General features: G+C 39.3%; 1 protein-coding gene and 1 pseudogene across 5 annotated transcripts; one reads left to right on the top strand and one right to left on the bottom strand.

The window, feature by feature from the left end:
• Positions 1-395: 395 nt before the first annotated feature.
• Positions 396-1,418, top strand: LOC148389982 (uncharacterized; annotated as a pseudogene).
• Positions 1,419-1,622: 204 nt separating this feature from the next.
• On the bottom strand, positions 1,623-16,034 carry akna (AT-hook transcription factor). 5 transcript variants are annotated; one of them, XM_088391110.1, is made up of 23 exons: positions 16,014-16,030; positions 13,053-13,135; positions 12,716-12,934; positions 11,864-12,527; positions 10,434-10,737; positions 9,614-9,688; positions 8,353-8,509; positions 8,102-8,211; positions 7,964-8,011; positions 7,765-7,883; positions 7,548-7,695; positions 7,069-7,190; positions 6,835-6,991; positions 6,642-6,748; positions 6,284-6,492; positions 5,677-5,839; positions 5,131-5,265; positions 3,888-4,021; positions 3,612-3,731; positions 3,440-3,538; positions 3,266-3,361; positions 2,828-2,939; positions 1,623-2,718 (listed from the first exon to the last, which is right to left on the bottom strand). In XM_088391110.1, the coding sequence occupies exons 2-23, from the start codon at positions 13,087-13,089 to the stop codon at positions 2,460-2,462; spliced, it is 3,594 nt and encodes a 1,197-aa protein (XP_088247236.1). In that variant the 5' UTR covers positions 13,090-13,135; positions 16,014-16,030; the 3' UTR covers positions 1,623-2,459. The 5 variants fall into 5 exon arrangements, with proteins under 5 accessions (XP_088247236.1, XP_088247235.1, XP_088247233.1 ...); XM_088391109.1 differs by lacking the exon at positions 16,014-16,030 and adding an exon at positions 15,610-15,909; XM_088391107.1 differs by having other exon boundaries at positions 12,716-13,135; positions 16,014-16,034.
• Between the last annotated feature and the right edge of the window lie 1,904 nt (positions 16,035-17,938).

Below are 17,938 nucleotides of genomic sequence, written 5' to 3' on the forward strand. Positions count from 1 at the left end.
AGCGAACGGTGGCGAAATTCCGTTGGGGCACCGGAGCCAGAGTAAGTTGACAATCCTTTCTATTCATCTCAGCCATTCGCCACCTCCAGAAGAGAGGTCGCACGGAGACACACGAGTAGACGATAGAGACGGCAAAAGACAGCATAGTGTGGCGAGAAGAACAGATCGGAAGGCCTCTACAGCACTGCTTTGGCGAGAGGTGTCGAGCTGTGTAGAGAGTTTCCTCTGTTTCAACACTCTGAAAATGCTTCGGAATGCATTTAGGAGTGGACTGTCCAGCACGCATGCCAGACACAGCAGGAAAACTGGTTAATGGCCCTCCCTGAACTAATGGCGTTCATTGCAATCCTCATCCTGCAAGGGCTTGTCCGCCTTCCAGCGGTACATGATGCATGGTCAGCAACACTGGGAGTGCCCTCAATCTGCAAGCTAATGGCTCAAAACGGCTTCCAGGACATTATGTGGTACCTACGCTTAGATGACAAGGACACAGGAGGTGCAAACAACCTGTTTGCTGCAGTCTCTCACATTAGTCTTTTGTTACTAACTGCATTACTTTTTACAACCCAAGAAGGAACATCACCATAGATGAGCAACTTTTTCCAACAAAGACAAAAACTATCAGAAAATGTGGTGATGAATCTTATAGAACCATTTACCACAGACAATTTTTTTACCTCATTGTCACTAGCGCGACGACTGCTCAGTCGGAAGACCACACTCCTTGGTACAGTAAACAAGGTTCACTGTGAGACTCTGGCAAAAAGACTTTGGACCGTAAGGAATTCAGCACACAGGTGTTTTCAACCTCTATGGTCACACTGACCATTTATGCGCCCAAAGAAAGAAAGACTGTCCGCATCATCAGTAGAATGCAGTGTGGTGGAAATTGGGGATACCCGAAAAAAAAAAAAAGCCCAACACAGTCACCGACTACAACAGCCAAAATGCGGTGTGGATGTCATGGACCAGATGCTATGAAAGTACACTGTGCATTCAGTAACACAGCGTTGACCAGTCGCTGTGTTTTACAACATAATTGACATTGCAGCACTGAATGCACAAGTGCTTTACCAGGCAAGCACTGGGGTCAAAGAGACACAGGCAGTCGTCTTGGTGAAGTTAGCAAGAGCGCTTGCACAGTCTCATATGGTAGCCAAGAAGGTGTCTTTCAGCAGCAACCACCCACACCTGACACAGGGAAAAGGTTATTGTGCCAGGTTATGTGTTACTGCAAGAATAACCATGCCACTCAGCGTTGTGTTTATTGCAACAAGTTCACTCGTGGCAAATGCAGAAAGATGTTCAGTGCCAGGTGTGTTCAGACTATCTGTAAGCAATGTAGTGCACTACTGCACTGTGCATATGACAAAGCTTTGAATCTAGATTTCTTCGACCGAGTGTTGCGTTTATTGTAACAAGTTCACGTGGCAAATGCAGAAAGGAGATGCAGTGGGAGTGCCAGATGTGTCAAATGTCACCTGGTAAGAATAGAAATAATAATAATATCTAAATATCAAAACATTAGCATCATAACTATTGAAGTAATGTGGTACAAAGATAATTCCAAATACTACTATGGTAATACTTTATGTCAGAGTGATTGGAGCTGGTTGACCAAATGCAGCTTGGACGAGGGTTTATTGAAGAACTCAAAAGACAGACTAGAGGCTCGACTAGGGATAAGACTAAAACAGAACAGAAAGATAAAACAAGACTGGAACAGAACAGACCGCGGAATAGAAACAAGGAGACGAGAACAATCCGACAGGGGTGCGACACGCAGACAGGACTTATATACGCGAAAGGTAACGAGAGGCAGGTGACTGTGATTAGTACATAGATTGAGAGTAGACAGAGGAAGGGAGGGGCGAGCACACAGACAGAACTAATGACAACGTACACATAATGGACTGACCGGGGGCGAGTCGTGACAGTAACAGGAATGGCCTAATTTACATGACATAGCAGGTGACAAGGACAGAACTAATGCTCAAAACTAAAATGCCAATACAAACACAATCTTCACAGTAATATTTTCTGTATAAAACATTTCGATGTAAATTTAGTGACCTTCATTTGCACTCCCAACTATAGATGTGTTCCCTCAGAAGAAAAATAACACTTAAAACTTACTTCCACATAATTCAAAATATGCACAAACATTCCATGATGTGGCAGTGAGTGCCAATAAGACACTTAAGGGCAATGAATGACTCAAAAATAAACCCGTCATTTTTAGCAGTGAACGCTAATAAGGTAGTTCTAAAAGATGACAAAAAGAGGGGATTACGCCCTGTTTCAAAATACTATACATCCATTCATCCATTTTGTACACCAGCAATAAACTGGAATTTATCGCAGTTGACATCTGACGAAAGATGGACTACGTCTACGCTACGGGCTGAGAACTTGAATCACCTGCTCCAGGCAGGATCTATGGGCAGAGACACTTTTAGTCAGTCTGAGTTAGAGTTGGAGTTGGAGTGGGACTTGGACAGTCGTTCCAGAGAACGCAGGCCTGCGGTCAGTGAACGCACCATGCGTTTTGATCTATCATTCATCTTCCTCGCAGCTAGGAGGGCGTCATCTATAGAGCGTTGTGGAACAAGGCACGACGCGGGTCGCAACCTCTCCTCCTCGTTACTATTGCTGACTTTTGAAGGAGAGCCTGCGTTGTTGGTGCACACGTGGATGGGTTGAGGTTGGAGATAGAGGCTAATGATAAAAAAAAACAAAAACAGCCATAAATTCACATAATGTGATAGGTCACACGAATAAATAAAAAGTTGTGTTGCGTTAAGGTCAGGTGGGCATGTTCCCTTACAGCAATGGTGTAGGACACAATGAGGGGCACACAGCAGGTGGTGCCGCTCGGCTGAGAGTCTCGGTTCGTGTGCAACTGGAGGTCCTCGGGGTGTTTGAGTTTTTCCAACAGTCTGTTAAATCATATCAGATACTAACTCTGAGAAACGCAACAACCATATTTCTAGAAACTATCATTTATCACTTTGACTTTTTGACTTTGACTTTATCTTAATACTGAACTAATTGACACAATCCATGCCAGTTGATGAGGAGAGGTGATGCAACAGTTTCAGAGGGTAATTCACTTTATTGGATGCAATGATCGACCTTATTGGACAAGGGATGGTGGTAATTAGAGTTACAAAGGTCTTAGTCCCATGAGACAAGTTGCAGATATATTCAAGGCCATAGAGACACACATACAGTACATACATGTTTGACCGCAAGACATCCTCACCTTTCTCATTGTTTGTCTTGATATCAGAATGTCCACAATGATGACAATGACAACAGGAACAGAACTGGGCTGGCTCTTGATTGCTACCTGCTGGTTCTGGTGGTTAAAAAAAAGCCGCAATAAAGCTAGATAAAAGACAAAACTTCACATTCAGGATGAAAGGATGGTGCTTACTTTCCAAAGACACTTTGGTATGTGAAAAACACTGAGAACAAGGAACAACTCTGCTTGTTCTGCTATCATTGTCATCTGAGCACTCCGTATGATCCCGCTCTAAAAAACATAATTCCAATACAATGTTCTCCTGATTGGATATCATTTTTTACAGAGTGATGCATATTCTTACTTGTGTGCTGGACTTGGGCACTTGTGTGTGAAGGTTGGCTGTCAGCTACAGCAATAGATGTTTGAGTCGATCTAGACACCAGAAGTCGACAAGCAGAATTGACATCCTCTGTTGCAGTTGCTGAAATATAAATGGTCTTGCATTTATAACAACAATAATAATATCCATTTACAAAGGGTCTTGGAGTAAACATAGTGGAATGAAGAGCGTAGTGAAAGCACCAGAGTCGAGTGAAGGTTGAAGTGAAAGCTCCCATCGTATTTCAGATAAACATACATGTGTCACGTGTTTGTTGTTGGTGTGCTAATCTTTTCCTTGCTGTGCGTCTCGCCACCTTCTCCACCTCATTCCTATCAATTGTCCATTTCTTTCTGTTGCATCCGCCAATTTCGCTCAAGGGATCTTGAGACCTAAGCGACAAATTGTCAACAAATTTAAGCAACGTCAAGGATAAAGATGCTGGGCTGTTACACAAATACAAGCACAAGATACAGTATATAGGGCTTAGACAGTCGTTAGTATATTAATGCTATCATGTCCAGCTTTTATAATTGCAGTCGATTTTATGTGGTCTTTTCAATGGAATATTAAACCAAACAGAAGAAAATGATAAAAGGCAGAGAAAGTGCCAAGTACCATGTACACCCGTACATTCTCCTTAAGCACATTACTCTCAATATGCAATAAAATCAACCTCAGAACCTCTGTATATACAGTTATTCCTCGTTTATCGCGGATAATTGCTTCCAAAAACCACTCGCAATAAGTGAAATCCGCAAAGTACAGTCACCAACAAGAAGTACTGAGCAGGATAACGAGTTAGCGGAACTATGCAAATTCACGATCGTGCTAACACGCGAAAACGGACTTCTAAAGGAATGTAAACGAACATTTGGAGCATTACTACACTGTCCTAAAGGTTAGACACATGTTTCCTCAATTTAGAAGTTTTATTTTGACTTTTAGATGTTTTTTTTAATTTGGAAAAAAAATCCGCGATGTAGTGAAGCCGCGATAAACGAAACGCGAAGTAGCGAGGGATCACTGTAGTTAGGTTTACTGTCTAAAAATATATAATGAGGGGAGAAACCTTGATTTAAGGCAAAAAACATCAATAGATTGCATTGTACAGCTGCAAAAAGCGAGAGCTGCTGTTGAAATCCTGTATATGAAAAAAACTGGGTTGCTCTCAGAAAAGGTGGTCTGCCTCTGTCTGCAGATAGTGACCCAATATTTTTTTCCCTATAAAATCAATCATGAGATTTGACAGTTTCCAGTATCGCATATTCTGTAGTGTACTGTGAATAATGCTGAGACAAAATAAACAACCTTCCTGCCATTTGTGTTTTGAGCAGTGAATTATGACGGCCAGGACTGCTTTTGTGTGTTTGTGACATGCCGATACTCCCATACAAGAGTTCGTTGCCAATATGCTGCCAGAATGTCATCACATCACGATCCCTTTAAATTGAGTTCAACACTGAAGTTCGGGGGTCATACTTTGAGAAAATGAACCAACCTGAGAGGATGTGAAGTTCTATGCTGAGTGCAGTTGCCTTGAGTGGTATGAGTTACAGTACGATGGTTTGTCATGGGATTCTCCCCTTTGTGCTCTGGCGTGATGGACTTGGCCTGCAGAGCCTGACTTGAATTACTATGAAGAACACAAGTTCAAAGTTTTTTCCCCACAGCAACTCATGTCAAAGGTCCAATAATAAAGGTGCAGGAAATGTAAGTGCTGTGCTGTGGCAACAGTCAAGACAACACCATCCAATCAATGCAGGAGTCAAACTCAGCACACAAAATACACAAATCTGAGTTATTCCACACCAAACCATGCAGAAGGCAAGACGCAGTAGACTACCTCTACACATGTAGCCCTACTCATTAGCAGCCAGGCCTGAAATAAAATATAAAACAATGCCTGATGTTACTGAACAAAGGCTCAGTCAGCAATGCATGAGCTGGTGAGATTGATACTCTGCAAATAAATGGTTACTAAAGTGTCTGGAGGGGTTCTTTGTTTACACAGCCATCGCCATGGCAGCAGCTGCGTCACACTCACTTGCAAGTCACCACCTGACTGGACCTCAGCGTTTTAAGAGCGTCGCCTTGGTGATGATGCACAGCAGAGGTGGAGGAAGAAGAGGAGGAGGAGGAGCTTGGAGAGGAACAGGGCAGGGTTTCTTCATACTGATCACTTTGTAAGTCCTCAGGTGCAGTATGAGCTGGTGATACAAAAGATAAGAGATTCAATACACAAGGAAAGGAAAAAAAATCTAGATTTGATAAAGAAGTCTTGATTTTTATTTCATATAATAATATATAATAAGTAAAAATATATATATTTTAAAGTTAAACTATTATTGTGACCAGTGTAAATCATGGTGGTGTAACTCTGCATAACTCTGAGTGCTTTCCAGAGGATCTATTAGAGGGATGGCTCCGCTGCTGTGGGTGTGGTCACAACTAAATTCTGTCATAGCCTAGCAAAGCAGCCCCTTTCACTCCCATTAAATCTTGAGTCTCAATATAGTGGAAGACATAAAATGGGCATTTTGGAGTCGCCTCCCCAGCGCTCTGCCAAAGTGGGAATTGCTCACAGTGAGCCATGCACTAATAAAGAATTCAGATGTGCTGTCTAGAAGAATAAAACTAACTTGCAAACTCACTGGTTTCACTGTCAGTCTTGATTGAGTATGTCTGACTGATCCACTGCCTTTGGTTGCGCTCTCCAGGATAGGGCCTCCTCATTTCTTGCTGGAAATATTCACTGGGTTCTACCAATGTGCGCCTGTGTAATTGTGAGTAATCACGAGATGGTGTTGAGGTTCGGATTATCTGAGGCTTCACAACGCTCACTTCGGCAGGTCCTGAAACACTGGCCCAAAAAAGGGAAAATAATCGAGAAGACTTCATTGTCATTGTAATGGAAACACAATCTGAAAATAAATGAATTACTGTCAGATTGAGGGCGTTAGCAAAGTATAGAGTATCGCTGCTGCAGGAGAGTGAAGGCTACTTACTCACCGCTTTGAGGCTCTCTGGTGGCAAGAGCTGTGATTTTCAGCCCAAATCTGATGACTATACTCAGAACCAACAAAGCCGCTGTCAGTTCCTGGAGAAACGACCCCGTCCTGTTCAACACAGTTAACCAGTTAACTACTATACATGCATACTGAATTGCTGTAAGCTCATTTTAAATCAGCGGGTCACTGCTGACCTGAGAAAGCACCCTCCTAATCCCAGTTTTGGGTTTGGCACTCCTCTTTTCTGATGTATTTATTTCTGCGAGACTGCTCTGACTGCTGCTGTAGGACTTCCTCACCTCTTTCCTCCTTCTGCATTTAGGAGCATAAGTGAGATGCACGGTTGAACTCCTGTATGACAAATAACGTGCCACATGAAACGTAATACAAAACACGAAACTCAACATAACAAATTTGCGTCTGCTTACTGGTTAATGTCTGTAGTTTGGTCACCATGTCTGTTATTGAAGTCGGAAGAATTCTGATTAACTTGCGTTACATCTTTCTTGGTCAGATCTCCTGAATCTAGCAACAAAGGTGTATGTTGACTCTGGAAAGAATGACAAACATTACGCTTAGACACTACTACGTACTAAGTGTACGTGTTTTTGCGCTCCTCTTAATTAATTATTTATTTATTTATTGTTGTGTTATTTATTCATTATTTATTCAGCACGCTTTTGTTATACTTGTTTACTGTTTGTCTGTTGTGAGCCATGTCTTGTCACCGTGGGATAGGGGGGAACGAAATTTCGGTTTCTTTGTGTGTCTTTGGCATGTGGAGAAATTGACAATAAAGCTGACTTTGACTTTGACTTTGACTACTAGTAAATCTAAGTCTGGGATTTAATCTCACATGAATAATATAGTTTGATATGCGGGTCAGGAGCACACAGTGAGATGTTACCTCTGCTTGAGAATTATCAGATGGAGATGACGTTTGGGCTTGAGGACAAAGAGCAGGAGCAGAATCAGCATCATGGGAATTCTGCTCCGTCCTCTCCTTCAACTCATCCATATGCTGCCCACACTGGTAAATGAACTCCTCCAGCTCTCTAACACACAGAGGCAGCACAAAGATATAATCATTGACAAAGTCATAAAATAGAGTCCAGCCGTCCTACCGATTGGGGTCAAAGTGGCCGTGTTCTGCGCCTTGCTCCTGTAGGACTTTGTGTTCTCTCCTAGCTGACAGGTAGCCTTTCTCCAAGGAGTCCAGTCCTTGATAAAGTTCTGCAAGACCCTATACAGAGAGAGGTAACAAGTGGGAATATGTAGAAGCCAGCTTTTTATCTGTGGCATTCCAAGTCGTCTTAACTTCACCTGTTGGAAAGGTGTATTGCTCTTCAGCAAGTCCTCATAATGTTGGAGCTGAATGAAAAAAAAAAAAAAAAAAAAGATCCACCACATAATGAAATGAACCTTTCACACATTAGACATAAGAAATGACAAATAGGCAACCTGCTGGAGGAAGTTGTCAGCCTGTGCGTAAAGTGCATTTGCCACCTTCTGTCCGCTTTGGGACTCAAAGCTCTTTGAAATGGAGGCAGACAAACATAGGCCAGAGGAAGCTGCAAGGGAAGGAAAACATCCTGAGATGTTATTGTACAAAGTTCATCAATCATTACATTTTTTTGAAACCATTTCATAATTTACTGAATGATACGTGATGCGATACACAGGAGCAGAGATGATGATTATGATAAATTTACTCAAGTGTGTGCCGGGTCCACTTGGCTGAAGAGAAAATGATCTGGGCTGTGCTTTCTGAGCTTGAGGAAAGTCCAGCCGCATGAACTTTGAAGGCTCTACATGCAGTCCTGATGGCATGACTTGAGCAGACGTTGGTTGGTCAGAGTACAGGTTAACCTTGGAATAATTAAAAAAACAAAACGAGTCACCCAAAATGAGAAAATCATCAACCTTACAACCACTACAGTCCGATTCAATACTAACAACATTTTTACATCTAAATCTGGTGAATGGTGTCGGGATAACTACAGTTTGTTTATGTCCCTGGCAGTTTCTTAGTTCCAAAAGTAATGGGACAATTAGTGGCTCAGCTGCCTGATGGATATGTGGCTGCCAATCAAACGGTTTCCCTTGTATTCATAGTTGGAGTGAGTGGAAACAAAATCACTGAATGAATTCTGAAGTGTTTTGAGTAATTATTTGCTCATATTCTCCCAGATACTTGTTGGATGTGGAATGTGGAATGCAATGGTCAAGTCAATCACCTGACTGGAATCAAACTGAGCATGCATTTCAGTTGCGATGAGATGAAATCTATGTGTTCCAGAATTCAGGTTGAAATTAAGTGCAAAGTATTAACCAAGTATTAAAAAGTAAAAGTTTGATTTTACCCCATTACTTTTAGTCCCTTAAAAAGTGGTGGGCATATATACAATCAGATCATAAGACAACTTTTACCTTTTTTTAAATATATATAGTATATATATACTATAACTATCATCAAATGAAAGCATTTTCATTTAATTTAATAGCCATTGTAGCCCGAAATTACAAGTGTGTCCATGTCCCAATATTTATGGACCTGACTGTACGTTGAAGGAAGATCACAATTGGTTGTGCACATTGGTTGCATACAGAAAAACCTCAACCAATATGTAAACACTAAAGACTATAGGAAAAAAATATCAATAAGGTAATATAATGAAATAGAAGATCTCAAGAACATTTGCACCGATGACATCAATAAATTAGAAAAGCTGTTTCTCAATTACTTTGAAAGTAAGCCTCAGGTATGAATAAAGTGAATTTTCTTCACACATGATTCATACAATTAATACTGATGGAATCATCAGGGTCATGGGGCACCATTTTTATTTCGAATATTTATTTATTAGTGACAATGTTGCAAATGACATGTTTTCTTTGTTTGTAACATCCAATAAAATGAAAATAGTAGTGATGAAATTAATGAATTCAAACAGTGGTTTAAGATGATCAAACCTTGGCTTCCAGCCGCAGGCGGTCAATTGTGTTTGCTGCCTCTGCATACTTAGTCAGCAGTCTGCCGTGGTCCTCCTGCCAGCCAGAGGAGAGGAAACATGGAAGAAAATAGAAAAATATAAAGGGTAGTGCTTTGGTGGAAAACACCTACATTCAGTCCTACTTTCAATATTTACTTCCAATTTTAGATGGTGTAGGTGATAGCGTTCCAATAACTATCTCCTATCGTGTAGGTTGAGAGTACAGTGGATATAAAAAGCCTACAGAGGAGGTTTATGTGATGTAAATGAAAAATTCTGTATACATACTACAGTATGACCTGCAAAACCTGTTTGGTGGGGCAGAGTAAAAACAAACAAAAAAATTATATTGAAAAATGATATGCACCAGTTTTTAACCATCTCAAGAGGTGGACACTTGCCGTCAACTGAAAATGACATCACAGTTGCCGATCTCAGGAACAACCAATCACGGCTCACCAGTTTTCTGAAGTTGAGCCATGATTACTTGCATCGCGAGACCTGGCAACTGTGAAGTAATTTTTTTTTTTCGACGGCAAGTGGCAAAATGGCCTGAGATAGATAAAAATGGGGGAATTTTGCTGCTTAACTCATATTCCACAAACACAATATTAATCTTAATCAGAATGTCGTGTTTAGACTAGTGGAGACACATACAGGGAGTTATTTTTCTGTATTCCTTTGTTCAGGAATTTCAACTCAAGGGCTAGCAATTGTACTTTTTAGCAATTGTATTTCCAGTACAGCAAGAAAAGACTGTGACTGGCATACCACAAATGGGGACACATTCCAAGTCGTACCTGGAGCTGATCAAGCAGGATACCGGCTTTCTGCTGACTTCGGAATTCCTGAGGCACGGTGCCATTGGGTGATGTTCTTTTGTTAAAGTCAAATGGTGGCTGAGGTCCGTCATTTGTGTTCAACAGAACTTCTTTCACAATCTCAGCAGGAGATTTAAAGACAACAGGGGCCTCTGGTGTCAGCGACTTTGGAGGATTCTTGGAAGACCATCTGCTCTTGGGTGGCTTGTAATCCCCTTTAGGAAAAGACACCCTCGGCTTTACCTGGGACAAATCTGGTACCCAGTGAGTTGGATAGGCTTTCCTGAAATAACAACACGGTTAATTATTAATAGACAAAAAGCAAAGTGTAGTAAAGAGAATGAGTGTGGCAAAAGTATAGACAGACAATGACTGGTATACAGTGGTACCTTGAGATTCACTTTCAATTCATACTGTGGCCATGCTTGTAACTCAAAGTACAACTCAAATCATCTTTCCCCATTGACATGAATGGAAATACCGTTAATGTGATCCAGACTTCCCCCAGAAATAGAACAACATATCGTTTGTAATATGTATTTTAATGAGGTTTACTGACACCCCATAATACTGAACTGAAAAATACAGAAATGTCATTTTTGGTTTTGTCGTACTACATTGAATGAATGCTGCTTTTTCTGATGTGCCTTCCTTTGGCCACCTTTCAGGCAGACGGATGGAAAAGTCACTGACAGAGCACTACAAGCTCATTACAGTGGAGCATGTGCTATCAAGAAGTCAAGTTGGATTCATAATTACGTTTAATTGACTTATCAACTCCCATGTCAGCTCCATCAGTATGGCACTGATATTTTTCATTCTACACGGACAATAAAAAATATATATGACTGAGTACTGTTATATTGTCTGTCTACACGATGTTGCTGTGGGTTCAAGCACTGCAACATACATTATTTCCTATCATTTACTATACTGGAGACGGAAAGCCAAAGCTATATGGCTGTTTCAAATACAGAAAGTGTAATGTTTTTCTTTGAATTATGTTTAGTTTAACAAGTTCACTATTTGCCAGACCAATGCGTAAAATGTGTTCAGTTGACCTCACTGTCTGGCACGGCACCATACACCGATGTTTACATAGTTTAAAAAAAAAAAAAACCACAACTTCAACACAACAAATTCTCTCGGGCTACAAATGTAATCTCAGTTGGAGCAACTTCAAAATATAAATTATTGACAGATATGGTAACAAAGTTAGCTTGATTGAAAATAATGTGTAAACTGATATTTTTCTGTTGAAATGCAAGAAAGCCAAATTTCACATAAGCAAATTATAATTGTTGAATTGTCCAAACAGAAATGCGTTTGAAATTTTGAGTTCACACAAAAGGTTAAAAAGAAATATGTACATTTAAGACAATCTCAAGGCACCATTGTAGTTGAATCACCTTGATTCATTAGCTCTTCTGGGACTGTGACAGCAGTTTTCCTTTGGTTTGTTATGACCACTTGTCCTTGGAAGTACAGCATCACGACAGTGATGCGACACATGCGTCGGTGAGTGAGTGGGTTTTTTAGGACCAGTCTTTGAATTCTCACTAGTCTCCTGATTAGTCATTCGTTGTTGAGGAGAGATGACATCTTCTTCTACATCTATTTGCTCCTCATTTTCAGAGCTTTCTTGGTGGTGAAGACCGAAGTCGCAGCTCATGATGCTGTTTGAGTCTGCAGGCCTCATTTGTGATTGAAGAGAGATGGCATCTTTTCCTAGTACTTGTTCTGTGTTTTCAGATTCGTCTTGGTGGTGAAGACTGGACTCGCAGGTCATGAGGCTGTTTGAGTCTGTAGGCCCATCTGCAAAGAACATATCTGGAATGGTCTCGCTTGTGATCCTCGGAGCAGCAGCCATTTCCTCCAAATGGCACGGGCGAGTGAAAATGGGGAGTGTCGGACGAGCGGAAGCCTGGTATGTTGGATACTGAGGTTTACAATCTCCATCAGCTTCTATCAAGGGTGGAGACTCAAAAAATTGGTGCTCACTGATGATTTCTGACTCCTCTTTGCTATTGTTGACTGGTCCACTTGGCAAACCCCACTCACTTTCTGCTCCATCTGTTTTGACAAATTAAATCAGCACAATTAACCCAAAATGCAAAACTGATCTCTTCATTTTTTTTTTCCAGAGAGATGCTGTTATATCATTATTTTACAGATTTTTGTCTCTGAGGTATATTATGGCATAAGTTTTGTTTGCACACATAACTCAGTTAATCAGCAAAAATTTAAATTCAATGACTCACAGGGTGAGAGTATAGCTACATCTTTAAGATGTTCATCAAAGATGTAATTGAGCTCCTCAGGTGGCATATCTGGTTCCTCACGGCCCCCAAATGATTTTCGATTGTATTCTGCGTGATCATCGTGTTCCTGTGTCTCCTCCACCAGTGCTAATCCAATGATGCCGTTCTCATCCATCTGGTTGTAAAAGTCATCTTGCTCTTCCTCCTCATCGCACACATCTTCAGACATTTCAGAGTTGGTGGGTGAGATGCACGTTAGAGCTGGAGACAGAAGCTCTGCTTTTGTGTTCTTCACAGTCTCCATTTGCTTGTCAGATTATTGTAACTCAACTCTGACCTGAGAAAATATTGCAGGGTGGCCCTTGCGGTCCCATCAGTTAGCTGCTCCAATTGTGTGGAGGAAGTCTTTAAATGTAGCTCCTAGAAAGTGACAACAATGTTGAGTTCACTTGAAGCCTAAAATTATCATCATAAAAAAACCTGAAGATACCTTTGTCTGATTAGTCTTTAAAGTTACTTGCTGATCCAAGTAAAAAAAAAAAAGAATAAAGTTGAATTGAATTTTTTAAATTGAAGCACCCAAGTGGTCCTGATTCGGGACTTTTCTCATTGCCCTATGGGACTATTATAATTGGGCCATTTAAACTTGACAACACTGACTATCACTTGTTTTGGAGTATTTTCAATACATCCTGCGAGCATCTTATCAAATACATAAATGTGGGTCAGAGAGAGCAAATGAAATTTGAAGGCATTTATTGTTGCAATATGGTAACAAACAAAACAAAAGGGTTGAAGTCCAGCAAAGCTACAATTCTAATTTAACATGCCAGAATAATCAACAACATTTTAAAAATGTTCTCCTGCTCATTGAGTAATTCTTATAAAAGGGGCTAAGTAGAGAGCACTGCAGGCAAGTAGCATTCACATTCTCATTAGGAGAAGTGGCTGCAATGCTTCTTCAGTAGCCCAGATTAAGAGAAGGAGATTTCTATCTTGGTGCAATCTCGCATTCTCTGTATCTGTACACAACTATTGAACACATATTCATGATGGAGAACTCGGCCATTATTTATTATCATACTAGCCAACGTGCCAAGCGTTTTTTCCATCCTGCAATTTTGGATACCAGCAGCTGAACAAATGCAGCATGTTTAGAAAAGAACCCATGAGAATCTCAACAGAGGAAACCACAAAATATCATCTGCAGGTATCTCAATTTATCTTGGGAGTAAATTCAAAAAAGCCCACGACAAACTTGTTTGCTTATTTTAAGACTATACAGGTCATACTGTATATCTTGTTGGGTGTTTTTTTTTTTTTTTTTAAAGTGGTATTATCATCATTTTGTGAGATACAATTCAATGAATAATGTGTATAGGAGGATCAACACATGCAATTTCTAGATCGCACAGGGCATGCCATGAACTAGTTTACGCAGCGAAGGAATACGTAATCACGTGACGCCAGAAGCTCAGTTACCACTATAACTGTACATTACCATTATTCTATTTTTGTATTGCATTTTATCTGTATTTTATACTGTTATAGTATATATGTATGATCTGCCACGTGGAGCTGCCAAACTAATTCTCACAGTTAACACTGCGTTAACGTAACAATAAAGGAATTCAATTCAATAATGTACTATGCTTTCATGTTTATTTTTATGAAGAGTGTTTATACAAACAAATATACATGTACTGTATTTATAACTTTATTACTGCATTGGCACAGCCTAGAGATATATTTTATGCTTACATCAACAATGTAGGAATTAGAACCTTTGTTGTAAATCAAGGTCCTTTCGTATTTTTTAAAACATATTACAGGTCTACGAATATGACCTTGGACTGCAGCCACCTTGAAATTGTTATTTTAGATTCCATTTAAAGATTAATGGAAATTTTGTTCCCAGTAAAGACAAACAGACCAGAGAAGTATAGATTGTCTGAGAATTGCACTGTGATAGCTATAAATAGAACTCACTCAACTAGTGATGGGACATTGTGATTTCCTCAGAATGTTGTATAAGTGATCATTTGAAAACGTAACCTTTTTTTATTCACAGACATAAACGTACACAAATTGATGTATCCGGCCTCGTTGACAATTATTGTGATAGATTATTAATATGATTAGTGCATTGAAATGGCTTATTATCTTAATAATAACATAAAAAGCGTAATTTAAATTTTTAATAATGTGCAGTATGGCATTGACTTTCCACGAGCAAAACTAGAAAACATTATTCGTTAACTCATGAATGAAAGAGGATCACAATATTAATTCTGCTCTTGATGTTGAATGAGCTTTAGACAGTTTCCATTTCATGCAAGGCACACTCACATGTTCATCTTGCAGACAAAACACTTATAAGTATTACTTAAATCTTACATCTTGACTAATCCAAGTCTGTGCAGAAAGACTTGCTCAACAATTAAGAACTACAGAGCAGCCGATGAGCTGAGAGACGACTCATCATCCCGGGAGACAAAATATTTTGGGCGACAAATATTCAATGAGTTTAATATATATAAAATCATTTACCTCTACCTTAACATGAGACGGCTCGCAGGCGGTATTTTCAGATTTCACAAGGGTACGTTGCCATGAAAACCATTAAACTAATGAGAGCAAAGACCCGCCCCTGTGTCACCATGGGACACACTCAGCACAACAAACCATTCCGTTTTCAACACACAACACGATACGTCAAACTAAAGTAAGCAAATTTACTTCAGTGAAAATGATACAATTTGTACGAGGTGCAGGTAACTGTTAACGAGATGAATGCCTTAATTTACACCTTATATCTTATAAACTCACTACTTCTTACGACACATTTTGCCAGCTCGCGATATGAAAACAACTTTGACAAACAATCCTCATACCTGACTTTGGAACATGTTTCACCGTTTGTTTCTGTCGAAGTAGCCAGATTTGTAAAATTGAACACGATGCTGCAAGTTGCAGACAGATGAGCATGCTTGGCACAGAATGAATCGCCGATTTAACTTGTACTTTTGGTATATCGTAATTGTAATACCCTGAGTTGGTCTGTAAGGCACATAAGCTGCTCTGCTTCTCTCAGATCATTACTGTAACAAAGCCGCCATCCTACCTCGTCATCTTACGCTACTGCTAGCTGTAACAATTTTATAGGCACTACATAAATTAGGTTTCTGTATACAATGTGACCGCTATGTGATCTTCTCGTATAGCTCCCTAACAAACAAGATTCGGGACTTCATAAAATAAATTTTAAATGAAAGAAGTCGTTTGATTGGTGAAGTACCTTGAAGGAGGAGCTTAGCGGAAGTTAGTCATGAGTACAAACGTCTTTCAACTTGCTTTTACAAGATTTGCCCATGAGGGGTCACTACCAACTAATTTATTTCTAAATGCTTATTACACTTACTTTCCGTGCATTTGTAATTGGCCTTTGATGCAACTGTTGCGCAACATACGTGTCATAGAGATGCACACATGCAGCCAGAAAAGACATATCGAGTGATGTCAAAGCTGGTTCTGGGCGATTTACATAATTCAATCATTTCAAAAACACTGACCATAACATTCTCTTGCATGATTTTAACAATATATGACCACGCCCCCACATTAATTCTAAATTATTATTGACAGACTATTAATACGATCAGGAATAAATAAAAATGTCAAAAGGGTTCCGGTTTGAGTTTTTGCATTTGAGTATGTATGCGGCTGAGTATTTTATGTTATTTTATTTATTTTATTGTTATTTTTCAAAATATTTACATGTTAGGTTGTTTGAGTTATGAGTCTTGAGTCACTCATGAGTTATCCTGCAACAACTCTTAATAATAAATAAACAGAGTATGGCATACAATGATTCTTAGTATTGTAGGTAGGCTCCCTTTAGTGGTATGCCAAAGAATCACTTTAATAAAACAAAAATGTATTACAACTTTATATTGTTCCTAAGTGGCTTCAACTTTTTTTCCTGTTCTGTATGGTTTGTTGACTACAGTTATATTTAATTTCAAAATACGATACAATTGCATTTAAGCCTTTACAATTGTTTTAAACATGTATTGGAGTATAATCTGCATTTTATTTGTATATACAGAACACTATGAATAATAATTTAGGTCCCGTTTGTATTTTCTTATCACCTGTGCATAATATTACTATATATTAAATTTCCTGGTTCGTAATAAAACCTCAAACTTGTTTTTGTTAATTAACACGCATCTAATACGCAACCGTATTTTACAGTTGGTACAGTAGCTTTTGTAGTTTGTGGAGAGCCAGGTGTTTTTGGAAATGGCATTTGGTGTAAAAATTTCAAGAACTACTGTTACACAGCATTATGTGTTCACTTTTTTTTAAATGATAATTTGAAAAAAAAATTTTTTATTCAAATTACCCGCAATGATTGATATAGTACTTTAGCCCATGTTTTAGATCAAATAATTTTTTTTGTAACTGTTATTTAACTTTTAGGCATACAAAAAAGCATTATCTTGTTCACTTTAAAAAAGTTGTCAACTTCTCTCCATAATTGAAATGACATCTCAGAGTTTTGTGTAGTTTTCTTTATTGAAAAATTAAACACTTTCTGTACAAATAGCATTTTATAACCCTCGTTCAAATGTGCTGGGAGCAGGCCAACAGCACAAGGACTGTGACATGAGGAACAAAAGCAAAAAGAAAGAGGCCGTTGTGGAACATCTGGTGGAGGACAAACAATAACCAAAACTAACCGGCTAATAAAAATAAGAGGAGGCACACTTAGTGAAACAAATAAGCACAATCTATTTCACAAGGAAGTTGGTCATGAAGGAACCATTGTTGGGGGAGCGTGTTAATAAACATACATTGTAGATTGGAACAAAAAGTAACATCAATGGCTGTTTCCCGTCATGTACAACATTTCTGATCACTTTTCACACTTGCCTTTCAAAAATGTAGGTTTGCATTTGTCTACAGTTCACCTGAGCAGCGTTAAGAAAGCAGCGGAACATTTTCATTGTAATCACACAAGACACCTTAAGCCCAGACGTTATCTTTGTCATAACTTTCTATAGCTTTCGTTCATTAATAACTTCACTTGCACCGCCAGAAACTTAAAAGTAATCTTGGATTCAGACTTCACCTTTAAATAAAAAATAAATCATTTAGCATCACTTTATTAGCGCCCAGTCGGCTTTAGAATTGATTTTAGGACTCTATGACAAACTT

The sequence above is a fragment of the Syngnathus floridae genome, chromosome 12, assembly GCF_059516105.1.
Source record: "Syngnathus floridae isolate MCC-2025c chromosome 12, RoL_Sflo_1.0, whole genome shotgun sequence".
NCBI lineage: Eukaryota > Metazoa > Chordata > Actinopteri > Syngnathiformes > Syngnathidae > Syngnathus > Syngnathus floridae.